This window comes from Globicephala melas, chromosome 3, assembly GCF_963455315.2.
Source record: "Globicephala melas chromosome 3, mGloMel1.2, whole genome shotgun sequence".
Classification (NCBI taxonomy): domain Eukaryota; kingdom Metazoa; phylum Chordata; class Mammalia; order Artiodactyla; family Delphinidae; genus Globicephala; species Globicephala melas.
The window spans coordinates 126,859,391-126,887,042 of record NC_083316.1 but is presented as its reverse complement, the minus strand read 5'-3'; the positions used below and the strand labels follow the sequence as shown (position 1 = coordinate 126,887,042).

At 48.6% G+C, this 27,652-nt stretch overlaps 2 protein-coding genes across 2 annotated transcripts in view; one reads left to right on the top strand and one right to left on the bottom strand.

Moving 5' to 3' along the window:
- Positions 1 to 617: 617 nt before the first annotated feature.
- On the bottom strand, positions 618 to 14,382 carry GM2A (ganglioside GM2 activator). The gene is made up of 4 exons (XM_030834167.3): positions 14,129 to 14,382; positions 8,832 to 8,993; positions 3,230 to 3,412; positions 618 to 2,891 (listed from the first exon to the last, which is right to left on the bottom strand). The coding sequence occupies exons 1-4, from the start codon at positions 14,216 to 14,218 to the stop codon at positions 2,736 to 2,738; spliced, it is 591 nt and encodes a 196-aa protein (XP_030690027.1). The 5' UTR covers positions 14,219 to 14,382; the 3' UTR covers positions 618 to 2,735.
- CCDC69 (coiled-coil domain containing 69) overlaps positions 3,894 to 27,652 on the top strand; it is a 70,030-nt gene continuing 46,271 nt past the window's right edge. Inside the window, exon 1 of the mRNA XM_060296512.1 lies at positions 3,894 to 4,072. Within this exon, the coding sequence (XP_060152495.1) occupies positions 3,977 to 4,072 (96 nt within the window). The 5' untranslated portion in view covers positions 3,894 to 3,976. The remainder of the gene's footprint in view (positions 4,073 to 27,652) is intronic.

Here is a 27,652-nt window from a genome sequence, read left to right as displayed (position 1 = left end):
AGAAACAGAAGAGTCAGTCCCTGGCATCACCTCAGCTCACCTGTCCCACTGCCACAAACTCTTCTGGCAGAAACAGCCCAGAAAACAAGCTGCAGAAATCCCGAGATGTCACTCCAGTCAGAATGGGCATCATCAAAAAATCTACAAACAATAAATGCTGGAGAGGGTGTGGAGAAAAGGGAACCCTCTTGCACTGTTGGTGAGAATGTAAATTGACACAGCCACTATGGAGAACAGTAAGGAAGTTCCTTTAAAAACTAAAAATAGAACTACCATACAACACAGCAATCCCACTACTGGGCATATACCCTGAGAAAACCAAAATTCAAAAACAGACATGTACCACAATGTTCATTGCAGCTCTATTTACAATCGCCAGGACATGGAAGCAACCTAAGTGTCCATCAACAGATGAATGGATAAAGAAGATGTAGCACATATATACAATGGAATATTACTCAGCCATAAAAAGAAACGAAATTGAGTTATTTGTAGTGAGGTAGATGGACCTAGAGTCTGTCATACAGTGAAGTCAGTCAGAAAGAGAAAAACAAATACCATATGCTAACACATATATATGGAATCTAAAAAAAAAAAAAGGTTCTGAAGAACCTAGGGGCAGGACAGGGATAAAGACGCAGACGTAGAGAATGGACTTGAGGACACAGGGAGAGGGAAGGGTAAGCTGGGACGAAGTAAGAGAGTGGCATGGACATATATACTCTACCAAATGTAAAATAGATAGCTAGTGGGAAGCAGCTGCACAGCACAGGGAGATCAGCTCCGTGCTTTGTGACCACCTAGAGGGGTGGGATAGGGGGGGTGGGAGGGAGGGAGACGCAAGAGGGAAGAGATATGGGAACATATGTATAATTGATTCACTTTGTTATAAAGCAGAAACTAACACACCATTGGAAAGCAATTATACTCCAGTAGAGATGTTTAAAAAAGAAAAAGAAAAAAATCCTGAGATGTGATCAATGAGAAAATATGCAGCCACAACAAAGGAGGAATTCTCCTCAAGTTAAAAAGATTTATTACAATTCTAGCCTTCATGTGAGCCCAGAACCCGGGGCTGGTCATGGGTGATTAAGTTGTCATGAGAGGACAGGACAGTGAACAAAGCCAGGCACGTGACATGAGTCCACCTCTCTTCGCTGGATCCCTGCTCCACAGAGTGGCTGCTGGTGGGTCCGCCTGTTCAGCCTCTGCCCCACTCACCCTGACAGTGCTCCAAGGCCAGGGCAGGCAGCCTCGTGATCCCTGAGCTCACAGCTCTGAGGCCGCCTCCACTCCCCCAGCACTGGAGGAGCATTCTAGGGTCAGGCACTATGGCTTTGACCCGATGGAGGGAGACACAGTGGTGGAGGAGTTGTCTCAAGGTTAAAAGGACAAGGCATGCATGTTCTTATATCCAAGGCCACGAACTGGCCACCCATGAGCCAACCAGATTTCCCCAGTGACAAGTCTGTTTGGCCCCTTTTGCCTGCTCAGTATTTAAAAAAATAATTCGTTGCCAATATTTAAAAATTGATTTCATATAAAAGTCTGGATTTCTGGCTTCTCGAGTGAAAAAGAAATTGAGAATATTTGGCAATGCTGGGCCCATACTCTCCTGTGGTACTCACTAGCTATAGCTAGATAGCAGCTGTCCCTACGGACCAGATGTGCCCTTCCCAACTCACCCCACTCCCCACATCCCTGATTATACCCCCAGCTCGAGACTGGGCAGCAGCTGCCTCAGATCAGTTATGTTATACAAAGGAAAAAATGGAACATGTGCTGGCAAACAACATGTTCCTTGTGGTCTCATCACGTACTGATGTCTTGCGCTTTGCCCTGCAGGTACCTGAGTTCGCAGACTATCTTAAACACAGAGCATTCTCAGATATCTCTCCCATCACATGCCCTGCCTCTCCAGGATACACTGTGCCCCACTGTTAACTGGGCAAGTCTAGAAAAGAATACTAAATCATAGACGTTAATGGAGGAACAGACTGAGATTGACTCCTTCAGACCCTTCGTTGTAAGAGGGGGGTGGGAGTAAAATGAAAACTGTTAGTACTCTCCCTCTGCTTTTAGGTCAGCGATGCACACAAAAAATCAATGAGAAAAATCATAAAGGTACTTCAGGAGACCAAGACTGGGTCAGCCTGAACGTGGGGTCACAAAATGTGTTAGCCCCCTTCCTTGACCATTTAGAAAATGAGTTGAGCTCTTAGAGAGAAAGCCATGGGGGTGAGGAGGAAAATGCAGTGGCCAGCCCAGTAGATGTCCTGGGCTGTCAAAAACCACCAGGCTCGGGGCTTTCCTGGTGGCGCAATGGTTGAGAGTCCGCCTGCCAATGCAGGGGATACAGGTTCGTGCCCCAGTCCGGGAAGATCCCACATGCAGAGCGGCTGGGCCCGTGAGCTATGGCCGCTGAGCCTGCGCGTCCGGAGCCTGTGCTCCGCAACGGGAGAGGCCACAACAATGAGAGGCCTGTGTACCGCAAAACAAAAAAGCAAAAAAACAAACAAAAAAACCACGAGGCTCATTCTCCTTTAGGTTAGGGCTGCTGGCCCACACCTAAAAATTTTGTAGGTGGCATAAAATGACTTTCAGCGGGAGAGTGTCATCATTGTAGAAAGGGGCTTGAGAAAGGACAGAGAGTAGAATCTGGCCTTGGCCAACGTAAGACAGAAGAAGAGGATGCCTTCCTACATCCCCTTCATTCTGCTGTGGCAGGTGCCACCTTATTTGCTCTTTAGGGAGGCGGAGATTTTGACACAGCCCAGATGCTCCCCGTTGATGCTTATGGTGATCTTCGAGCGGTAGTTCCCACTGCTGAGCCAGCTGGGCAGCTCCAGGTCAGGCAGGAAGAAGTCAGACTTGGGAAGTGAGTAGGTACCCTGTGGGAAAGGCAGTGGACCACAGGTCAGTGAGAACCTACAGATGGGACTCTCTCCTGGAGTGACCTCTAGGAATGCAGCTGCAAACCGCCCCTCCTCCCACCCTCCTAAGAGCCAGGCAGAGCACAGAATGTGACAGCAAAAGGACACCAGAGGTCAGATCGAGCTTCAGGTCTCCCATTCACAGTTGGATAAACCGAGGCCCCCAAAAGATAAGTGATTCAGGATAGATCATATCAATTTACACCCACAGACATCCAGGTCTGCAAGAGAATGTCTCCAAACCCCATGTCTCTACTCTAGTCACGGTGGGAATGCTCTCCCCTCCCTATACTTACTCGTTTGAAGGGACAGTGACAGGGAAGCCCATAGGTGTGCAGGGGTTCTGGGCAGGGATTCTCATCGGGAGTTAACACTTCAAGCACATTACAGAAGTTCTCGTAGGTGCAGCTGCCAAGTTGCTCCACACATGGGACTTTGACCCAAAAGCCAGCCACTTCCTTCTCCAGAGTTAGTACCACCTGGTGAGAGAGTTGGAGAAAGTGTAAAATTCCAAGGCAAACATACCAGTTCCTCCGCCTCTTTAAAAGGTCAGCCTTTTATTTTAACAGAGTCTTTAATTGGATGGGATCTGGGAGATATTCTGATCGAGAAATGACAGTATTGTGGCACATGCTCCAACACTATCCTTTCCTGTGCCCGTGGCTGACATTAATAATCAAATGTAACATTTTTCCCCCTGCACTGAACCACAGTCTTATAATTCTTTAGGGAGTCACTACCCATTGGTTGAAGTTGAAATGCACTTGTCATCTAACTGCTAATTGGCTAACTGTGGCACTGCTTCTAGACTTTCCTTCTCAGCCCAATCTTGGCTTCAGAACCTTTTCCTTCAGAGGACTTCAGGCAGCTACCACCAACTGATTGGAGTTGGTTACCAAGATGAATACCCATCTGCTATTCTTGGATCCTATTTTCTCTGTACAGCCATAGAAGACAGAACTGAAAACAATAGGAATTTACAGAGGGATCATTCTGGGATTGCTATTAGGAAGATCTTAACAATCATAGTGAAGTTACAACAGATGGAACTACCTGAAGAAGAGATGGGCTGCCTGGACCCTGTTGCGGAAGCTACAAAAGGACTCCTGCACCCAGAGAGAAGCTGGATGGGGAGACCTGTGAGTACTTCACACCTCTATGCTGCCACGATTCTGCTCCTGTTCTGGAGGTGGGGGCTGACCAGTTGTGCATGGCACGGGCTAAGCATTCACTAAGTATTAGCTGCCTGAGAGCCAAATGAGTGGTGTCTTAGGGACCATGATCGTATCCCCCCAAAGGTGTCAGGGAAAAGTGTCGGGAAAGGGCAGGAGGAAGTCTGATTCTCTGTCGGTGTAATGGCAGGAAACCACTCTCGGCTGTAACATCACAGCATTCTGTGAATCCCAGCCCCCAAGCTCACTTGATTCAGGGCTTTTGTTTCTAAGAGACAAATCCTGGATGGGCACTATTCCCCTTGAGCCTGCTGGGCTCAGACTGGCTCCCCGGGCTGTGGACTCAGTCTTCCAACTGCCCCAGGTGTCAGGATCCAGGTCCAGGAGGAAGGGATAAGTCCGCGCAGCCTGTATCCTGAGTGGACAAACTCAAATTTGCCTCATCCCACTCTGCTGACCCACATGTTATTCCCCACCCCGAGTCATGCACGGTCCCCTCCCAGCCCTCCTGTCTCCTCTCCTGCCAAGCCTGCTTCAACCCCTTTGCCTAGAAAGAGCTGAGGGCCTGGAGTAGAATGCTACTTCGGCCACTTCCTACTCTTGTGCCCTTGCGGAATTTCTTCTGTCTCCATTCCCTTATCTCCAAAATGGGATATTTTAAGAGTGTCTGCCTCTCTCACAAGGTCCCACTGAGTGAGACAATGCCTGTCAAACACTTAGCATAGTGCCTGAAATCCAAAAATTACTTCCTGCTGGACTTCTCCCCTCCATACCCCTCCTTGTTTTGCTAACACCCCAATGAAAATGGTTGAGCCAGTTCTGCCCTGAACAAGAAAGAACACCCAGCTGAGGGGACCAGCGGGGACCAAGTCCTGCCTGGGCTCCTCCCACCACACTGGAAGCCTGTGGGGCTGCATCCACCAGGAGCCAGGCCTCTCCCAGCCAGGACAAGCACAGCACAGGAGGTACTCAGCGGGGGCACCCCGAACTTAAGGCAACAGCCATGCCTGCCGTTTGGGGATTACAAACCATGGCTGATTTTCCAGTCCTTGTTCTCAGTCTACTTGTTCATAGGGCTCAGAAGAGCAAGCAGGGGGAGTTCCCTGGGCGGTCCAGTGGTTAGGACTTTGTGCTTTCACTGCCATGGGCCCGAGTTCAAGCCCTGGTTGGGGAACTAAGATCCCACAAGACGTGCGCGTGGGCAAAAAAAAAAAAAAAAAAAAAATTCAAGCAAAGCTGAGTAATAAAGGACCGTCAATCCCTCTACTCCAGGACTACCTTAGCACCTCCACAGCTCAACCTAAATAAACCCCTGTGTCATGGGACCTGGTTCCACAAGACAGACAGAGGCACTGACGGGTAATGGAATCACGATCCCTGTACCCACCAGGGTGCTTGGGCAAGTCCCTTCCCCCCTCAGGCCTCTGCTCCTCCATCTTGACCATGGAGTATTTGGATCTCATGATCTTGAAGAGACCTACCAGTTCTGACATCCTAAGAGTCCAAGTTTCTTGCAAGTTGAAAACAATGACTTTTCTCTTGGCCTCTAGCTCAGGGCTAGGCACACAAGGCTCTAGATAAAGACCCACTGATAGGGGCTTCCTTGGTGGTGTAGTGGTTAAGAATCCACCTGCCAGTGCAGGGGACACGGGTTCGAGCCCTGGTCCAGGAAGATCCCACATGCCGTGGGGCAAATAAGCCTGTGCGCCACAACTACTGAGCCTGTGCTGTAGAGCCCACGAGCCACAACTACTGAGCCTGTATGCCACAACTATTGAAGCCCACGTTCCTAGAGCCTGTGCTCCACAACAAGAGAAGCCACTGCAATGAGAAGCACATGCACCGCAACGAAGAGTAGCCCCCGCTCGCCGCAACTAGAGAAAGCCCACACACAGCAACAAAGACCCAATGCAGCCAAATATAAAATAAATTAATTAAAAAAAAAAAAAGACCCACTGTTGGCAACTGACTTGAAGGGGAGACATTTTGATGAGATCAGGGAAGGGGCAGTTATATCTCAATCACAGGGCTCAGGCAGGGGCATTGCAGGTACAGGACTTTAGAGGGGAAGAAAAAGGTAAACCATCAGGGCTGAAAGCTACATGTCTAAAAGCCTGAAATAAGTGTACATGCCAAATGTGGTAGCAATTTACGATTCCTGAGGATGGGGAAACCAAGGTCTCAGAGGCTGGAACTTGAGAGCTCAAAGAAGGGAGTTCTAAATTATGCCAAATCCTGTGGAACACATCAAAAGAAAAAGGCGTTCCTGGACAGACTCTAACCTTGCCCATGGCTCACAGAATCTGGCGAATCCAACTTCTAAAAATTGTAGGTGGCATCAAGTCCATCCAGGTTCCAAATGGGACTTTTTTTTCCTCTTAATTTTTTGTTATTTAATTAATTTATTTTTGGCTGCGTTGAGTCTTCATTGCTGCGCGTGGGCTTTCTCTAGTTGCGGCGAGCGGGGGCTACTCTTCGTTGCAGTGCCTGGGCTTCTCACTGCGGTGGCTTCTCTTGTTGCAGAGCTCGGGCTCCAGGGAAGCCCCAGATGGGACTTTTGATTGAAGAAATTTCACTTCAACAAGGTCAGAAGAGGAGGAGGTTTCTCTCTTGCCACTAACAGGTGCGTGGCCTGGACCAGTCACTCCTCTCTGGGCCCCAGTAACAAGGAGAGAAGCCATTAACCTTAAGAGCCCTTCAGGCTCATACAGTGCTTGCATCCTAGCAGCTCTCCTGGGGGGCGGGGTTCTTTGCTGTCAAGGGGAAAGTCCTGGCATACTCCCCTGCTAAAACTCCAAGCACTAATTCCACCTCCCTGCCAGAAAGAGCTCAGGAATAGGAAACATTAGACAGATAAGGACACCAGCCTTGAATGCTGACCTGGGGCAAGTTGCATCCTTCTCTGAGCTTCAGTGTCCCTTATCTGTAAAAGGAGACTCATCATCTTTTCTCCTACCCAAGTGGTGAGAGGCTTTCATTTAATAGCTAGTATGCACATACCCTAAAGAGATAAAGGAACCAAATCAAAACTATATACATAAGAGAAATGCAGGAGGAAGGGAAGGGGCAGTGGGAATCTGAGTCCAGTTTTAAAAAGCTCAACGGCCCAAATTTAGGACAGGTAATAAAGTACAGACTGACGATGGTTCAACTTACAATTTTTCAACTTTACGATGGTACAGAAGCAATACACATTCAGTAGAAACTGTACTTCCTGTTATGAACTGTGATCATTTTCAGGGCTAGCAATATGCAGTTCCATTCTCTCTGGTGATGCTGGGCAGTGACAGGAAGCCACAGCTCGCAATCAGCCATGCAATCACGAGGGTAAACAACTTAAACCATCCTGTACCCAGACAACCATTCTGGTTTTCACTTTCAGTACAGTATTCAATATTCAACACCTTATCATAAAATAGGCTTTGTGTTAAATGATTCTGCCCAACTGTAGGCTAATGTACATGTTTTGAGTGTGGTTAAGGTAGGTGAGGCTAAGCTGTGATGTGTCGTAGGTTAGGTGTATTAAATGCATTTTTGACTTAACGAGATTTTTCAACTTATGCTAGGTTCACTGGGACGTAAGTTGAGGAAGATCTATAATAGAAGATGGGTGAGGGGGAACCCATCTTAATGGCCTACAAAGAAGCCAGAAAAAGGCTGGGGGGAGAAAAACGAGTTCACCAGCTTTTTCCTTCCAAGTCAGTTGTACTGCATCAGTGTTCCTGGAAACTGATTTGCATGGCAGTGGCAGAAGAGCAAGCATGATGGCCAGCTCGCTAAAGAGCTCTTTGCTCCAGACTCAGTGGAGGTAGTGTAGAAATGTGACCCTGGTAGAAAATCACTTGAAGAACAGCTAAAGAAAATGCAGTGACCTAGCCTGGAGAAGACTCGGGAAGAGGTGCTGGGCAAAGCAAAGCCTGAGAGCTGTTTGCACGTACAGGACTCTGTCTGGGTCAAAGAAGCCACAGGAAGAGATTGATACTAACAGAAATATTAACAAGGGCTAACATGTACCGAGCTGGTCTTGTGTGCCAGGCCCTGTGCAAGGAACTATCCATGTTATTAACTCAGTAATCGCTCAGAGAAATGTATGAGGTAGGGGCTGTGATTAACCAAGTCAAAGGGTAGTTTCAGGTACACAGATTCCAAATCAGAAATCCTTTTAAAGAGTCAAAAGGAAACTGGTGCCAGAAGAGATCTGCACCAGGACCGGCTGAAGGCATACAAGAATACAGTGTATATCACAACTACTAAGCCCACATGTTCCGGAGCCCGCGTGCCACAACTAGAGAGAAGCCCCGTGCCCTGCAATGAAGAGCCCGCATGCCGCAACTAAGACCTGATGCAGCCAAATAAACAAATAAATATTAAAAAAATAATAATATGGTATAAAGGTAGCAATGCAAACCAGTGAGGAAAGGACTACAATATATGGAGTTGCAATGGATACACAGAAAGTTTCTATTGTTCTGTATGAAAACATGCAAATATCCACCCCCAAAGCAGGCAACAGGCATGAATGAACTGGTTATTCCTAAACAAAAACACAAAAGGCAAATAAACTTACGAAAGGACATTTAACAAATCTATGCTGCTTTTGCTGCTCTGGGATTCCAGCATTCCAAAATTATTCAGTTCCCTGAGCATACATGCCTCAGGGCCCTCCCTCTGGCCCATAGCACCTTCCCTCCAGCACCTCCCTGAACCTGCCCACCCCTGAGCTCACCTTCAGAGGATCTTTGAGGTACGCAGTGGTCCTGACCTCAGCACTGACGGTCATGTTCCCAGGAATGACAATGGGGTCAGGTTCCACAGTCAGGCTGTTGATCACCACAGGGTCCTTCCCCTCATCGCAGTTATCCCAGGAAAAGCTACTGAGCTGGGAGAGCTAAGGACAATAAGGCAGCAAGAAAAGAAGAGAAAAGAAAAGTTGACAAAAGGAACTGTCACAGGTTAGAAGGATTAACAGAGCAGTTTACTGACAGTGTGCCCATCGGCGAGGTACCTGCCCTCTATGAGCTTCATCTGCAACTCCACATCCGTAAACCTGGAATAACATCGGTCCTACCCATTCCATAGGCAGGACTAAACTAAAAGACAATCTCCCAAAAGTGTGCCGTGAACTATGGAGCACAGAATCACAGACCTTGAACTTCAAAATAGGAGACTAACCATATCCACCTTTGGTAGATACCTTCTCTGATCTCTCACCTCCCTGCTCTCCACTCCTCTCCAACTAGTCTTGGCATCTCCTTAGAGGGAGGCTTTTGGAGGATTCGGCTTGGCAGCCCATGCCCAGAACCTTATTCACGTCACAGCCCAGGCCCAATCCAGGGCCAGGAACAATAGGGAACACAAAACACAGTGGGAAACATAACAACATCTAACACCCTACCCTCAAGGAGGCACAATAAGCCCAGGGAGGGACTAGGACACACCTGAAAAGATCCCCAGTGGGCCATCTGTTGATGAACAATCCCTAGTGAACAAACTTGCACAATCCTAACCAGTGCTTTCTTTTTCTTTTCCTCTTTTTTTTTTTTTTTGCGGTATGCAGGCCTCTCACTGTTGTGGCCTCTCCCGTTGCGGAGCACAGGCTCCGGACGTGCAGGCTCAGTGGCCATGGCTCACGGGCCCAGCCGCTCCACGGCATGTGGGATCTTCCCAGACCGAGGCACGAACCCGTGTCCCCTGCATCGGCAGGCAGACTCTCAACCACTGCGCCACCAGGGAAGCCCTAACCAGTGCTTTCTTAACTCCCATTGCGCATGCCCTGCCCTGTCCCACACCCCACGTCCTTCCCCTCCCCTCTGCTGAGCCATATCTCCTCCTCTTCCTCCACATCCCCCAAGAGGTCTCCTGATTCCTCATTCCACCATCGCGTCCAACTACACATGACCACTGACTCCCCACTCCCACAGAACCCTGTCTATGATCTTTAACACTTCCTATACCATGCAGACTCTGCCCACCCACTCACACCTTTCCCAGCCCCCTGAAGGCCACCTGCGAGACTTTCAACATTCCCACCACACACATCCCATCTTAGAAGGAAAACCTGCCAGTACCACGTCCCCAAGTTGACCCCCGTCATCAACACAGCCACGGGTAGGTGGGCCAAAAGAGAATACTTAACCCAGGCCAGGTGGACAGATTCTCCCTGCCTCCAATTTGGGAAGTGAGACAGAGGCAAAATCATTCAGAGGACTTTGGGCTTTGAGCTGTTATGGGGTCATAAGCTTTAAGCCAGAGCCAGAACACCCAGACTCATGACCAAGCCAAAGGGACAAGAACTAAGGGCTCTGCTGGTCTGTGGAAAAGAGAACAGAGTCGCCCCCTGCCTCCGGCCCCCTATCTAAATAGGCAGTGAGGGGGGACAGCCAGGGGCATGGTTTTAGACTAAGCTATAGGTAAATCAAGGCTTTAGTTAGACATGGCTTGAAATCATAGCTCGACCACCATATCATGTGACTCTACAGGCCAGTTTCCCCTTTGGAGCTGCAACTTCCACATCTTTTAAGTGCAGTCATTTCTACTTTCCTCCCAGACCTGGTGCGAGGGTGAGAGCATGTACGTAAAGCTCATAACACAATGCCAGGCACAAAGCATGAGCTGGCTCCCTAAATGATAGCCATTAGACATCCCAGCCGCCACTTCCTGCCATTAGTTCCACGAGATTACCTGGAATAAACTTCCCTTTACTTGAGCTTCTTGAAATGGGCTTCTGTCCCTTGGAATGAAGCATTGGGCCATGACTAAGAAAGGCCTGATTCATGCCTGCATTGACCACAGCCCCTTAGACAGGGTAGGTACCAACAAATGTTTCCTTCAACATTCATTGCGCAGATATTTATGAAACAGTGATCACAGGCCCGGGGCCAAGGGCTGTTCACAGAGGTAAACAATTAGAAATGTGCCTGCCCTTCGGTGAGGAGCTTACAGTCCAATGTAAATAACTATTACCCACTATGATCTCTGGGTGCCATAAAAGAAACAAACAGAGGGTCGTGTTGAGAGTAACAAGACTCACTTAAATAGGGTGATGAGGAAGTTATAATCCTGCAGGATGAGGAGTCAGCCACGCAAGTACTGAAGGAATGTCCAGGCAGAGGGAACATGGGCAAAGGCCCCGCACTGGGAAGATGCTCAGCTGCTCTGGGCCCTGCAAGGCCAGTGGGCTAGATGTAGTGGATGAGGCACCCAAGTAAGCTTAGAGGGGTGGCAGGGTCATTTAATTCCTGCCAGACCTCATAGGTCATCCTCAGGAGGCTGGATTTCCTATAAGTGCAATGGAACGCCATTGCAGGAGAGGGCCACGCTCTGGTTTATGGTTGAGAATGGACTGCAGAGGGTTACGTTTAGAACACGGGAGATCAATGAGAAGGCCACTATCAAATGAAAGCATGCCTGGGATTAAGAGTTGGGCTGGAGGATGGGTAGGAGGACTAGCCATCTTCTAGAGCTGCTTTCACAAATTCCAAGGCAGCCTGATTCACAGCGAGGATTGATTCCAGGCTGGAGGAAGTGTCCAGAGTACCCCATTCCTCCCGCCCTCAGGCTCTGGGGAGACTTAACAAGGTGGTTTCTCGATGGCTGACTAGAGGCTTCTGTCGCAGTGAATTCTGCAGCTGAGTCCAGTCTCATCCGGAAAAGGAAGCATGATGTGTTAGCAATGCCCACTAAGGGCAAGCCTGGCACCAGATACTTGTCATCCCAGCCTAGGCTAACGTGGGAAGAGGCAACGTATAGCAGAGGGCAAAGGCACAGCTGTGGAGGCGGAAATATGCGTCCAAATCACAGACCTGGATTAAAACCACACCTCAGCCACTCTCACTAGCTGAGAGCATGCGTCAGTTGACCCCTCTTGAGGCTCAATTTCCTCATATATTAAATGGGCATAACTATATCTTCTCACAGGGCTACTGTAAGAGTGAGAAGTTTGTATACAGAAAGTACAGGTCACAACTCCTCGACACTGTCACGGCCATGAAAACACAAGTCTGAGAAACTGTCACAGACCAGAGGAGACTGGGGAGACAGGACAACGCATGCAATGTGGTGCCCGAGACTGGATCCTGGAACAGAAAGAGGATGTTAATGGGAAAACTGGTAGAATTCAAATAAAGTCTAGAGTTTAGCGAGTGGTCATGTACCTAAGCTGGTTTCTCAGTCTTGACAAATGTACCATGGTAATACAAAATGTTAACATTAGGGGAAACCGAGTGAGGAGTGTGTGGGAACTCTGTACTGTCTTTGCAACTTTTCTGTAAGTCTAAAATTACTCCCCTAAAAACGTTTATTAGGGAAATAAAGAGCAAAGCACTTGGCTCAACACATAGCACACAGTATGTGCACAATAAATGACATTAGACAGTTATCAGAGAGTCTATTAGACAGCTATAAGAGAGTCTATTAGACAGTTATCAGAGAGTCTATTAAGTACCTATTTTGCACCCAGCCTGGGGCTAGACATTCTCCCCTTTTATCTAAGGATCACCACAGCCCAGGGGCATGAGACCGGGTTAATGCTTTTGGAGGAACTGGAACTGCCCGTTTCCTGATGCTCAAACACTCACTATCACCCCACAGCCTTCATGTGGCCCAGGGTTTCAGGGTAAAGTTCCGCATCACATGAGCCCAGAGAAGACCCGGTGATAGCAGATAAGAATGGAAAGTGCCCCTTGCTGTGTAACCTCAGATGAGTCCCCCATCCTCTATGGGGCTGGGTAAGGTGGGTGAACTCCCTGATGTCTCATGGCCTCTCTAAAACTGTCAACGTAAGACCCTCTGGTCTGGGACGGCATCCAGAGCCAAGACGTGTAGGAGAGCGGGGATGTAGGACTGGTTCCAGACTTAGCCACACCACCTCATAGTGGTCAGACCTGGAGCCAAGAGGAACATTCTCAACCTACACTCAGGGACTAACTGTGAACCCTCCGGGCCAATAAGGCCAAGAGTTCTTTGCTCCTCCATTCAATAGGCAAAATAGACTCCTTGCCCCTGGGGCAGGGTGAGGCCGAGCCCACTGGCTTCTATCACTTTATGAGTTTAAGATATAAGAGCTTTTCCATCCACGGAAGCATTTCCCCTCACCCACAACCATCAAAGAAAGGCAGGTTGGCACTATCCAGCCCATTGTACAGATAAGGAGACCAAGGCTTAAGGAACCCAAATGCCACTCCCATGGATTAGAGACAGAGGAGGAATCAGAAGCCAAGCCTCCTAGTCCTATCCCACTTTCCCTCACACCGCCCTGTTCCTGGCTCTGACAAATATTTCCAAGGAGGTTGGCAGGAGGGGACCTAGGCTGGGCCTCTCTCTTTGACTGCTGCCAGAGATACCAAGTGTCTGGCCCCCAGGTATGCAGCAAAGAGGCCATGGAACTAGGCTTCTCTACTTCTCAGAATGACAGAACTTCCCCTTTCCCAGGGTCTGGAGCACAGGGTGCGTGAGAAGATAAGGGAGAAGCTTGTAGGCTGTTGCCTCTGCATGCCTCACACCCAGGAGCAGGGCTGCACCTTTGTCGCCAGAGGAGCAAGAATGGACCTTCTGGCCTGAAAAGCCTCTCAAACCCACCCACCCACGAGGAGGAGCAGCGCCTCAGAGCAGTACAGAGGGGAGGGAAAAGGTTCCAGGCATTTTCATGGCGGAAAAGAGAGGGCACGTAAACGGGGCTGCGTCTCTGGGCCTGGGATTAGAGCCTTGGTCTTGCAGTTCCGTAAAATTTCACTCAGACGTTTGGAAAGAGGACAGGAGTACAGACGGGACTGAGATTAACCCTTCCAAAACAGTCTGGAGCAGAGCAAAGCCTTACAGCCCACCCCTCTGTACAGATGGGGAAACTGAAACCCGCAGAGAGCAAAGGACCCACTCAGAATCCCACAGTTAGTGACTTTGGGAGGCTCTGCTGAAAAGAAGTAATTCTAGAGACCGGAAAGGCCACCCCCATATCCCACCCCAGCCCGCACATCCCGAGCTGGGCTGGGATGCTGGAAGCAGCCTCCTAAAGGATAGGATGCTCACCCGGTTCGAGAAGACGCGTGCAGCAGCCGCTGGGCCGGCGAGAAGCAAGCCTAGGGAGATGAGGAGAGGAGCCTGCATCAGAGGGTTCATCGCAAAGGGTGAGTCCTCACCGGGTTAACTACAAGGTTCGTGGAGGCGACGACGCCTTTAAATGCCTGCCTGTATTGGTTATGCAAAGCTGTGCATTTCTAGGCAAAGCTGAGTGCGGCCACTTCCCCGTGCGTCCCGTCCCCTCCGGATCTGAGATTTCGGGGCCGGGGATTGGACAGAACTCTCCCGGATCCGCCCCCCAAAGGTTCCTCCTTTAGCCCCGCACTTCGCCCGTGGGCGACAGGCCCCGCCTTCAGTGGCGAAGGAAGAGCCAGAGGAGAAAAGGGGCGGGTCGAGTACGGGGCGGGGCGGGGCCGGAGCGCGAGGCGGGGCGGGGCTGTTGTTTCTGAACTCGCGCTGTGACCCGTCGCTGCTGGAAGGGCCGTCATGTTTTTGTTCGCCCAAGTCCTTCTTGACAAAAATATCATGCTCCCTGTCGATACTACGCTTCCCCTTAGCTGTGTTACAAATCACTGTGTCTTTTAAATAATTATTATAATGATAATGATAATTTTTAGTAAGTGCTTTAATGCATGCCAAGCGCTGTTAAGCACTTAACGAGGGGATCCATTTTTTTGCTCCACTTTACCACTGAGCAAACATACATGATAAGGCAGGTTAGCTTTGCCAAGGTCACACAGCTAAGAAGAGATAGAGCAAGGATTCTGCTTATATATACCTCATCAACCAAGATTTCCCTAAGCTACTACACTTCGTAGTTGAGGTTTAATTTTTTTTAAAAGCAATAGGGACCCTATTCCTGCCAAATTACCACTAGATTGTAAACCCCACAAGGGGTGGAACCATGACTTCTGGTCACTAGTAATGTGACACATAATAGGCAATCTTTGTTGAGTAAATGAACGCATTAATAGAATTTAAAACAACCTGATCATCTTTTAAAATAAATTTTTAATTTTGGAATTAATTTTAGATTACAGAAAAGTTGCAAAAATAGTGCAAAACTCTCTCCTAGTTTCCCCATTCTTAACATTAAGATATAAGGGTATTTTTTATAAAAACTAGGAACCAGCATTGATGTATTAACTAAGCTCTAGACTTTACCTGATCTTTTAATATGCTTTTCTAATTGCACACCTTCCTCCCATTCTGATAATCCCTTCCCTCTCTCATCTAGCACAACCTCTTCATTATACACAAGTGCAATTTCAGGCCCCCTGAGTGAGAGGACTTGTCCAATGTCACATAGCAGAAGCAAAACTGGAACTCACTTCTCCTGAGGCTGTTCCCTCAGAGGTATAAGAGGTGTCAAACTAATGAAAGGGTTCATGCAATCAAGCACACATCTCGGTAGAAGGTTGCTGCTAGTCACAAAGAACAGATATCTTAGTCAATGGTTTTAGTGCTTTTCTAATTACAGGAAGATGCAAGAATCAGGTTCATAAAAATTCTTCCTGAACATATCTAAATATCTAAGGCCTGTTCTGTCAGTTTTCCCAGAGCACAGAGTGTCTCATCCTAATCTCCTCCCTGAACCCCTTTCAGGCTGCACTGTAGGTAGAACTGGATGGTGGGCAACATTCTTTGTTTTACTCTTTACTTGCGGATTGCTTTTCTTGAATAGACCCTAGTTTTTGTGGAGGTGGGGTAGGGTTATAGGAATGGGGGCAGGGCCTTTATTTTGTCTGACTTGAATCTATAAATATTTTTTGAATGAGTGAATAGCTTAGTACTGGGAGGTAGTTTGTTGTTGTTATTATTATTATTATTAATCCTTGTTTTGCAAATGAGGAAACTGAGCCCAGAGAGGTTAAGGCCCCTGCTCAGGCTCTTACAAGACAAGCCTGGGTCTGCCTGACTGGAAGCAAGCACCCTGAACAAGCTACTGTCCTGTTCTTTCTTGCATCTTCCTTATGGTCTTGGTTTCCAGTCACTGTGTCTCTGGCTTTGCACAATCTCCTCCAAAGCCCTCCAGATGGAGATGTCAGGCACTCTAATTCCCAAGGGATGTGCCCCCTCATTGAGAGGTTCTCCTAAGTGGCCAGGAGATTTGACCTTTTACTGCCCAAGACCATTGACTTCTTGTGTGAAGGAGTGTGCCTGAGGCTGAGAGAATGGAGACTTTAGGAGCTGGGAGGAAATGATGTAGGGCTGCACCCCGAAGTCCTGCAGTCCTTGCAGTCGCCCAGCCATGAGACTGAAGAAAGAACCCAGAGGGAGTCAGGGGCAGAGGCATCAACTATTGGACAGGGAATCTTGCAAGTCAGAGGCAAATGTCCTGGAACGACCCCCCACTGTGTACGGATGGCAGCTGGCAGGGCACAGCTGCAATCTCCGCTACGCAGGGGAGGAGGAGGCTATTAGTTACAGGGGGCATGACGTCAGAAGGGCTCCTTAGTTGCCAGGGGGACTGTTGGAGCCTCCCCCCCACCCAGCTCGTTGGGTTAGTAACCCTTGCAAGGGGGCCACTGTTTCCTGTTGATAACTGAACATACTGGAGCCGTTCTACTTCGAGGACTAGAAACATCATTAGCTGGGTGTCCAGCCGATCATGCAGGTAGTTGCTGATTAACCTTTCACCTTATACATATACACAATGGAATGTTACTCAGCCATTAAAAAGAATGAAATAATGCCATTTGCAGCAACAGGCATGACATGGAGATTGTCAGTCATACTGAATGAAGTTACGTCAGACAGAGAAAGAGAAATATCAAAGGATATGCGGAATCTAAAAAGAAATGATACAAATGAACTTATTTACCAAACAGAAACAGACTCACAGACTTAGGAAATGAACTTATTGTTACCAGTGGGGAAGGGTGAACAGAAGGGATAGTTAGGGAGTTTGGAATTGACAAAATAAAGGCCCTGCCCCCATTCCTATAACCCTACCCCACCTCCACAAAAACTAGGGTCTATTCAAGAGATGTGTGCTTGATTGCATGAACACTTTCACCAGAATTACACATATACTGACCTCTCCCTCAACTCCCTCCACCTCTTCAGAGCAGTTGCTCAGGACTGAGAGGCTGTCTCCTCGGCTACAGTCCTCAGTAAGTCCTCAAAGAAAACTGAAACTCACAACTCTCATTTTTGGGTTTGTTTGATTGGTTGTTTTTTTTTTCTTATTGACAAGACAAACAAGATACTATCCAAGAGTATTAATACCAAAAGACAAGAAATCAGGTTAAAGTAATACAAAGTGCAGGTGGTCGGCATTCTTGAGTCTAATAACTCTCAGACCATCTGGGAGAAATAGAAACATCTGGGAGAAGAACCATTGTAAAATTTTAAATGGTCCAGACCATCAGGCCATCATTCTTAGCCAGGACTGCACACTGCACTTCTCTGCAGGACGTTTACAATTCCCAATCGCCAGGCCATACTCCGGACCAACTACACCTAAATCTCTGGAGGTGGGACCCAAGGTTGGTTTTTGTTTTTTTTTTTAATCCCAGATGATTCAAATGTATGACCAAGGTTGACATAAAGCACCTGGCATACAATAGACGCACACGTACATCAAAGTGGCAATTACGGGACTTCCCTGGTGTTCCAGTGGTTAAGACTCCACGCTTCCACTGCAAGGGGCGCGGGTTCGATCCCTGGTCAGGAACTAAGATTCTGCATGCTGCATGGTGCGGCCAAAAAAAAACCCAAACAAACAAAAGTGACAATTACTAAAACAAGACCATTATCCTTGAAGAACCCACACTCTACGAGTGATGGGTTGCAACTTGAAAGTTGTTGCCACTCTAATGTTCATCATCATGGGCTTCCTGGAGGAGCAACTGGGTCTGAGCCCTGGAATAACATGGCTCAGGATGACCTCCCAGCCTTGCTTGTGTGTGGTTGGAGACCCAGTGTGAGCGCAAAGCCTGGTGTGGGAAGTGCCCTTGTTGCTGAACCCAAAGGTCACGCACCTGACACACAGTGAGGCCAAACAAACGGAAACATTGGAGTGTGGAGCTGAGAAAGTTTTATTGCAGGGCCAAGCAAGGTGAAGAGGCAGTGCCTGCTCAAAAGACCAGAACCTCCCAGTGGTTTTCAGGGAATAGTTTTTAAAGGCAACATTTGGGTGCCGGCTGCAGGGTGCATGACTTTCTTCTGATTGGTTGGTAGTGAGGTCACAGGGTGGTGTCCCAGGAATCTCAACCATCAGCCTCCTGGCTCTGACCAGTCTGGGGTCTCAGCAGGTCCTCACCACCCTCCATCTGGGTGGGAGCCTTAGTTCTTGCAGAACAACTCAGAGACATGTGTCAGATTGTTGTGTCCATCCCCTGAGAAGCTAGGACTCTGTTTCATCGCTGAACTACTTTTTGCTGGCTACTTTTCCTTTGTTTTTGCACTCCCTCACTTCCCTGATTAGTAGCTGCTTGAATCTGCTCTTTGGAACTCAGGGAAGGTCTAGGAGACTAAAACCCTTTTTCTACAAACAAGAAACGGGGGACATGGAAAGGTTGTTGTACCCGGGAGTGTCCCGCAGGGTCCTGCTCAATTTCAGATTTAGTGAGGAATGCTTACCACCTCAAATGCATGTGAAGACGTCACAGACAGCAACACAAGCCTCAAATATCATTTGTTTGTCTATGTGGTGTTTCTTAGAATTTTTACTTTTTTTTTTAATTGAAGTATAGTTGGTTTACAATGTGTTAGTTTCTGATTCAGAAACTATATACATATAGTGATTCAGATGTATATACATATATATGTATGTATTCTTTTTCAGATTCTTTTCCATTATAGGTTATTACAAGACATTGAATATAGTTCCCTGTGCTATACAGTAGGACCTTGTTATTTACCTATTTTATAGATAGTGGTGTGTGTAGTTGGTTTTTACTTGGTTGTCAGTGTATAAAAAAAGCAGGTGATTTCTCATTAAATTATGGACTTCCAGCTTTCCTGAAAAACTCAGAGAATCTGGAAACACTGGCCTGCATTTCTACAGGGCAACAGTCTGTTGAAGCTGAGTTGTCACTGATGGGATTCTGCAGCCTCCAACAGCCCCTACAAGCTGTGCATCTCTCACTTTTGTTACTGCCTGGTCTCTGTGGGTTTCAATCACAAATTTAGCCTGGACCTCTGGTTTTAAAATCTTAACTCTTTTTGTTATTAAAGGTTTTTTGTTTGTTTGTTTTTTTGCGGTACGCGGGCCTCTCACTGCTGTGGCCTCTCCCGTTGTGGAGCACAGGCTCCGGATGCGCAGGCCCAGCGGCCATGGCCCACAGGCCCAGCCACTCCGCGGCATGTGGGATCCTCCCGGACCGGGGCCCGAACCCGCGTCCCCTGAATCAGCAGGCGGACTCTCAACCACTGTGCCACCAGGGAAGCCCTAAAGGGTATTTTTTATTTGTTTAAAAAAATTATTTACTTAATTTATTTATTTTTGTATGCATTGGGTCTTCTTTGCTGCGTGCGGGCTTTCCCTAATTGCGGCGAGCGGGGGCTACTCTTCGTTGCGGTGCACGGGCTTCTCATTGCGGTGGCTTCTCTTGTTGTGGAGCATGGGCTCTAGAGCACCGGCTCAGTAGTTGTGGCGCACGGGCTTAGCTGCTCCGCGGCATGTGGGATCTTCCCGGACCAGGGCTCAAACCCATGTCCCTTGCACTGGCAGGCGTATTCTTAACCACTGCACCACCAGGGAAGCCCAAGGGTAATTTTTAAAAAGAAGGTAAAATCATAACTCTCGTACAGATATGAAATGCAGTAGTGATTTTATTTTTAACTCCTTCAATGAGGGAACCTGTGAGATGTTACAACCAGTGCAAAGGAGAGTTCAAAGAACAAACACAAATATGGATCAGGAATATTGAGATAAAAGTAGAAATGGAGGCAAAATCAGCCTCTTCCATAGTGGGGGAGGGAAGTCAATTTAACCTCCACAGGACAAAAATGAAATGTCTATAGGCAAAGGTTATTTTCTATTGTTATGGGTTATCTACAACTTCAGATGTAGATAACCTTCAATGACAGACACAGAGCCTCCATAGAACCAGAAGCAGATATGTAGAAGGGTATGCTCTAGACAATGAAGGGTTTTCCATTGAAGTCAAAAATTTTCTCTCAGTGGTAATGGTATTTCTTTTTTTATATATAAATGTATCTATTTATTTATGGCTGCATTGGGTCTTTGTTGCTGTGTGCGGGCTTTCTCTAGTTGTGGCGAGCGGGGCTACTCTTCATTGCGGTGCACGGGCTTCTCATTGTGGTGGCTCCTCTTGTTGCGGAGCACGGGCTCTAGCCGCGCAGGTTTCAGTCATTGTGGCACACGGGCTCAGTAGTTGTGGCTCGTGGGCTCTAGAGCACAGGCTCAGTAGTTGTAGCACACGGGCTTAGTTGCTCCGCGGCATGTGGGATCTTCCCGGACCAGGGCTCGAACCCATGTCCCCTGCATTGGCAGGTGGATTCTCAACCACTGCGCCACCAAGGAAGCCAAGGTAATGGTATTTCTGACTTAAACAATGCCTTTAACCTTACCGGGCCTCAGTTTCCCCATTTGTAAGAAGGTCCGATTAAACTAGATGACCTCCAAGTTCCCTTTCAACTTTGAGAGTCTGTCTACATAGTAGAAAACTGGAAGGAACACTAGAAGTTATTTCAATCTCCTCTGACTAGCCCATTTTAGAGATCAAGAAATTGAAGCCCAGAGAGGGACAGACCTTGCTGAAGGCCACCCAGCTGAAATGGGATGAGAATCCAGGTTTCTGGCCTCTCGGCTCAGGGCCACACCCCTGGGCAGAATTGCAAAGCTAATAAGAGCACGAACCCCTTTCTCACCTCACCCTTCTGAAACCTGAGAGCAGCTGGAGGCCTGACAGTGCCTTGGGGAGCAGGGGTTGGACTGGTTGGGCAGGCCCAGCAGGGCTGGGAAAGGTGCCAAGGGAAGGCCCAGGGTGGGAAGCCCCACCCAAATTTGCATTGCCTTGATACCCCCAGATTTTCATCTCATTAGAGCCTTTGCCTGGAGCTGTGATTCTCAATGCTGGTTACATGCTGGAATCACCTCGAGAGCTTTATTTTTATTTATTTATTTATTTAATTTAAAAATTTTGGGCTGCATTAGGTCTTCATTGCTGCGCTCGGGCTTTCTCTAGTTGCGGCAAGCGGGGACTACTCTTCGTTGTGGTGCGCAGGCTTCTCATTGCGGTGGCTTCTCTTGTTGTGGAGCACGGGCTCTAGGCGCGCGGGCTTCAGTAGTTGTGGCATGTGGGCTCAGTAGTTGTGGCTCGCGGGCTCTGGAGCGCAGGCTCAGTTGTTGTGGCGCATGGGCTTAGTTGCTCTGCGGCATGTGGGATCTTCCCGGACCAGGGCTCAAACCCGTGTCCTCTGCATTGGCAGGCGATTCTTAACCACTGCGCCACCAGGGATGTCCCTAAATCCTTCTTTTTAATGGCTGTAGCACCTGGAGAGCTTTAAACAAATCACCTGGGAGCCCAGGCCCAGACTGCTGCCCATGGTGGGACACATGCAGCAACATTTTTTAAAGTAACCCCCAGAGGATTCCAAGGTGCAGCCAACTTGGAGAACTACTGGACTAAAGCAGCTTTTCACTAGTGGTAATACACATGCAAAACACCTGGGATCTCATTAAAATGCAGATTATGATTCAGCAGTGCTGGGCAGAGCCCAAGAATTTGCATTTCTAAGAAGCTGATGATGAGGCCAAGGCTGTTACCCAGAAGACCACAGAGTAGCAAGGGTCAGTACCAGACACTGTCTCCACCACTGAGTTGCAGGGTTGGGATACAGATGGAGTCACTATTTCCTTCCAAGGAAGGCATCTGGTGAACTTTCCCCTTCTCCTCTGTTTACTGAAACCCAGCAGAAAGGACAAAGCCTCAGCTGTTCACAGGTTCTCACTCTACACCTCATCGCCCTACTGCTTGTAGAGGCAGGATGGATTCCATGATGTCTGAAGGTCAGTCCACATGCAACATCCTTTGGTTCTGTGAAGTGTCTAGCTTCAGTGAGTTTCTCAAGGAGAGCTGGGTGAATCCAAGCAGGCTGTCCCGAAGCCTGTTCTTTGAACAGGTCTGCTCAACCTTTGCTACCCTCCCTCCTGATTCCTTCCCTGCCCCTTGGCTGGTCTCCAAAGTGGTGCTAAAGATAATTTGAGTTTAACAGACCCTGACTGTTCTGCTTTTTTGTTTTTGTGGTACGCGGGCCTCTCACTGTTGGGGCCTCTCCCGTTGCGGAGCACAGGCTCCGGACGCGCATGCTCAGCGGCCATGGCTCACAGGCCTAGCCGCTCCGCAGCATGTGGGATATCCCCGGACCGGGGCACAAACGCGTGTCCCCTGCATCGGCAGTCGGACTCTCAACCACTGCGCCACCAGGGAAGCCCGACCCTGATTGTTTTTGCCAGTAATTTTTCAACCAAGGACAATCCTACTGACTTATCAGGAAGGAGGGCAATACTTAAGAACCTTACTTGTCTGATGACTCCCACCAGGGGTGGGGTTAAGGGGGAGGGTATGAGGATCTTGTGCTTTCTGAGGGCTTGGGACCTGGACTCAGGGACAGGCTTGCAATGCGCTGGCAACAGATTTCAGCCGAGCAGCACCACGGTCAAAACTCCTTCATGGGGACCTTGACAGTTGAAACCGAGTCCGCCTAAAACTGAGTTCCTTCTCTATCCAAAACTTTATTCCCTTTCTTGTCCCCTCTGACCTCAAGGCTGTGCTAACTGAACACTAATCAGCTAGAGTCAGATAACTAAAATTGCTGTTGTCGATAACATGTTAGCATTTGCTGGGCAGAGCAATGCCAATGTCCCGACCCTAGGCTGTAAAACTGAACCGGCCAGCACGCAGAGTACTCACTCGTATTGCTCCAGGTGCCTCGCACAACTGCAAGGCTGGGCGGAAATGTGAGTGAGGGCGTCAGCCGCCACCTGTAGTACGTTAATTCTGCCAGCAGGAGGCGACAGCTACCCAATTCGGGCTTCTTGTTTCCTGACACACTGGCCCAGTGTGGACAGACCCGATATTTCAAGAGAAGCTGGAAATCCAGATTTTTATGTGAATGTTTCAAATCGTTAAGGACTGGGCAGCGAATTAAGATCCTAGTAAAAGACGGCATGGGTCTGCAGGACAGATGTACCCTAAAGAACTCTGGTGGGCACTCTCTGAAGTTTTGAGTGTGGGATCCTGAATTCATTCAAGAATGCCAGCGCTTTACATCATTGTCAAGCGCCCGCATTTGACATGTGGGGAGACTGAGGTTCAAAGAAAAAAGGGACTTGCCCAGCTTTGTTAGGGCAGAGCCGAGAGTTGGAGTCGGGCGTCCTGACTTCTGGTCCAGGTCTTCTTGCGGTGGGAAGCTTTCCCACCAGAACCCTGGGGTCCTCAGCGACACAAGATTCTATAGCTCCGGCAAGGGCGGGCTCCGAGAGCTGGTCCTGCCCAGGGGAGCCCTGACGGGGCTGGGGAGGTCGCCAAAGCCCAAGGGCAGGAGGGGGAGCCAGAGTTTATTTTTAGCTGCCTAGAATGTGCTTCTAAGCCTTATTTAGACATCAGGCGGCAGGGTGAGCTGGAGGCAGCAGGGGCGGGGGAGGAGATGGCTGCCTCCCCCTCCCCGGGCTCCTCTTACAACTGCTCTTCCCTGCCTACCCCTTATCATCCTTTCTGGGGGCTCTGGGGCTGCTCTAAATAGCAGCCCTTGCTGGCATGGGCGCTGTCCTGCTCCGGCTGGCTGGCTGGCTTCCTCCTCCACCTCCACCCCTTTCTCCCCATTCCCCACAGTCCCACAGAGAAATAGAACTCCAGGGTCCTAGAATGTTTTCATCTTCTGCGGTCGCAGATCCCTCTGAGAAGCTGTAGTAATTTACCGCAGTGGCTTACAGCTTATTTTGTGGAGTCTCGTGCACCTGGGTTCGACTCCAGTATATGACCCTAAGCGAGTCCTTACACTCCCCAAACCCAAGTTTCCACTTTAGTACAGTGGAAATAGTAACCCCTCCAACCTCCCTCATGGTTCCTGAAGATTAAATGTGATAAAATATGTACAGACCTTAGCTTGCTGTAACAAATCCTCCATAAATGATGGCAATAGTGATTAAAGCTACAGACCCTCTACCCAGAAAAAACCTGAATTGCTCATACATGCAGAGCTGTAAATGTAATTTCAGGAGGTTCAGGCAGCCTCTGAGGCCTGCTGATCCCAGTCCAACTTCGGACCCAATCCAGCTAATTCATCCATTCATTCATTTGTTCAACGAACCTTTGCTGGGAATGTTCTGGTGGTCCAGTGGTTAGGACTCCACGCTTCCACTGCTGGGGGCCGGGTTCAGTCCCTGGTCAGGGAATTAAGATCCCGCAAGCTGGGCTTCCCTGGTGGCGCAGTGGTTGAGAGTCCGCCTGCCGATGCGGGGAATGCGGGTTTGTGCCCCGGTCCCGGAGGGTCCCACGTGCCGCGGAGCGGCTGGGCCCGTGGGCCATGGCCGCTGGGCCTGCGTGTCCGGAGCCTGTGCTCCGTAATGGGAGAGGCCACAACAGTGAGAGGCCCGCGTACTGCAAAAAAAAAAAAAAAAAAAAGATCCCACAAGCAGTGTGGTACGGCCAAAAAATATATGTATATATACTGTAGGAGTTTTTAAAATTTACAAAAACAAAACAAACAAAAACCAAATCTTTGCTAGTGCTTACTCCATGCCAGGCACTGGGTAAAGTGTGGGGTGGGGAGATGTGAGGCTAGAGAAGTGAATGTATGTGAATTATCCAGGGTCAAAATGCAAATCGATAGCAAGCCAAGGATCAGAATGAAAGTCTCTCTCTTTTCTAAAACAACTTTCTTGAGGTATAAATGATATATAAAAAAAAGGTACATATTTAACATACATGATTAGATGAGTTTGGACATATGCACGCACCCCTGATACCATCACCACAGGCAAGGTAATAGACATGGCCATCACTTCCGAAAGTTTCCTTGTGCCCCTTTGTTTTTTGGTTTCGTTTTTGTGGTAAGAACACGAAACATGAGATCCACTCTCTTAACAAGTGTTTCAGAGCACAATACTTTAGTATCGTTAACTGCAGACCCTATGTTGTACCACAGGTCCCTAGAACCACCTTTCCCTGCTTCTCTGAGACTGTTTGAGATACAAGTGGAATCATGCAGTATCCTTCTGTGCCTGGTTTATTTCACTTAGCATAATGTCCTCCAGGTTCAGCCATGTTGTCACAAGTGGCAGAATTTCTCTCTTTTTAAAGGCTAACTAAACTTTGGTTGTATGCATACAACCATTTATCTGTCAGTGGACATTTGGGTGTTTCCATATCTTGGCTTTTGTTAATAATGTTTCAGTGAACATTGGGAGTGCAGATAACTCTTCATGGTCCTGATTTCAATTCTTTTGGCTATATACCCAGAAGTGAGACTGCTGGATCATATTACCATATTTTTTAATTTTTTGAGAACTGTCCACATTGTTTTCCATAGGGACTGTACCATTTTACATTCCCATCAACGTGTACTAGAATGAAAGTCTCTTTTTTTTTTTTTTTTTTTTTTTTTTTTTGCGGTACGCGGGCCTCTCACTGTTGTGGCCTCTCCCGTTGCGGAGCACAGGCTCCAGACGCGCAGGCTCAGCGTCCATGGCTCACGGGCCCAGCCGCTCCGCGGCACGTGGGATCTTCCCGGACCGGGGCATGAACCCGCGTCCCCTGCATCGGCAGGCGGACTCTCAACCACTGCGCCACCAGGGAGGCCCAAAATGAAAGTCTCTTGAATGCCAATCTTTTTTTTTTTTTTTTCGCGGTACGCGGGCCTCTCACTGTTGTGGCCTCTCCCGTTGCGGAGCACAGGCTCCAGACGCGCAGGCTCAGCGGCCATGGCTCACGGGCCCAGCTGCTCCGCGGCATGGGGGATCTTCCCAGACCGGGACACGAACCCATGTCCCCTGCATCGGCAGGCGGACTCTCAACCACAGCGCCACCAGGGAAACCCCTTGAATGCCAATCTTGATTCCTTTGAGGAAGAACTACTGTCTCTGAAGGGGGACCACAATAAATACCCCTTCCAGTCACAATCACAGTGGATCTGAGCACCCATTCCCCCAGGACCCCTATCTCAGCAGGCCCTTGCAGTACTTTCTCCAACATGCCCTATCAATGTTAGCCTCTCCTTGCATACCTCCCACAATGGGGACCTCACTCCCTGTCAAGCCAGACCCCTGAATCTTGGACCAGTTGGAAGGTCTTCCTTCCCAAGGAGCTGGACCCCACATTCCTGGGCTACCCTACCCACTAGTTCTGGTTTTCCAGGACAGCTCGGAACACTGTTCATCTTCAAGTGCTCTGGATGCAAAAGTGTCCTAAGGAAGGAAGAGTGGAAATGGGGTGACCTGGAGATCTGAGCTCCTTCCACCTTGCCCACCTTCCAAGCCCTGCCTGAACTCGGGCTCTCCCAGCAATCCAGGTTCCGAGGCTCCCTCCCTCTGCAGCTACTTCTTTAAGAAGTACCACAGAGGCTGGTCCTTGCTACTGTCCTTGGATCCTGTCCAAGGCGCTGATTTAAAAGGTATTGCAACGTTTCTTCAAAAACAAACGTGTTGAAACCCAAGGCCCTGGTAACCACAGCACTGCTGGCTGCTACAGCCACTTCCCAGGCCAAGAGGAAAGGAAACTGCCCACTGCCTACCCCATGGCACCCAAGCTCCGCTGCCTCCTTTGCAGTACCTGCCTCATTACCATAGTATCTTAGGCTGGGAGCCCAGTGGGGGCAGGGCCAGAGTTGGACCTGAGGGCTGCAGGCCTTCTGGACCGAAGTGCCTTTAGGAACCGCCCCGGTTCCCTCCTGAACCATTCCAGGAGATGTTTGACGGCTCCAGGAGAGAGCTTTCTGTCTGCCCTCCACCTGAGTCCCCAGAGTGACCGTGAATAATGCCAATCTGATCGTGCCACTGCCATTGCCCACAGGATAAAGTAAGAACGTCTGAGAAAACCATAATTCAAAAAGACTCATGTACCACAACGTTCATTGCAGCTCTATTTACAGTAGTCAGGACATGGAAGCAACCTAAGTGTCCATCAACAGATGAATGGGTAAAGAAGATGTGGCACATATATACAATGGAATATTACTCAACCATAAAAAGAAACGAAATTGAGTTATTTGTAGTGAGGTGGACGGACCTAGAGTCTGTCCTACAGAGTGAAGTAAGTCAGCAAGAGAAAAACAAATACCGTATGCTAACACATATATATGGAATCTAAAAAGCAAACCAAAAAAATGGTCAGAAGAACCTAGGGGCAAGATGAGAATACAGACGCATACCTACTAGAGAATGGACTTGAGGGTACGGGGAGGGGGAAGGGTAAGCTGGGACAAAGTGAGAGAGTGGCATGGACATATATACACTACCAAATGTAAAATAGATAGCTAGTGGGAAGCAGCTGCATAGCACAGGGAGATCAGCTTGGTGCTTTGTGACCACCTAGAGGGGTGGGATAGGGAGGGTGGGAG

Bases quoted from the DNA above. Each gene is read 5' to 3' on its own strand.
- GM2A (XM_030834167.3), bottom strand. From the start codon at position 14,218: ATGAACCCTCTGATGCAGGCTCCTCTCCTCATCTCCCTAGGCTTGCTT. The intron at 8,994-14,128 runs GTGAGCATCCTA...TATTGTCCTTAG, and splicing joins CACGCGTCTTCTCGAACCGG to CTCTCCCAGCTCAGTAGCTT. The intron at 3,413-8,831 runs GTGAGCTCAGGG...CTCTCTCACCAG, and splicing joins ACCTCAAAGATCCTCTGAAG to GTGGTACTAACTCTGGAGAA.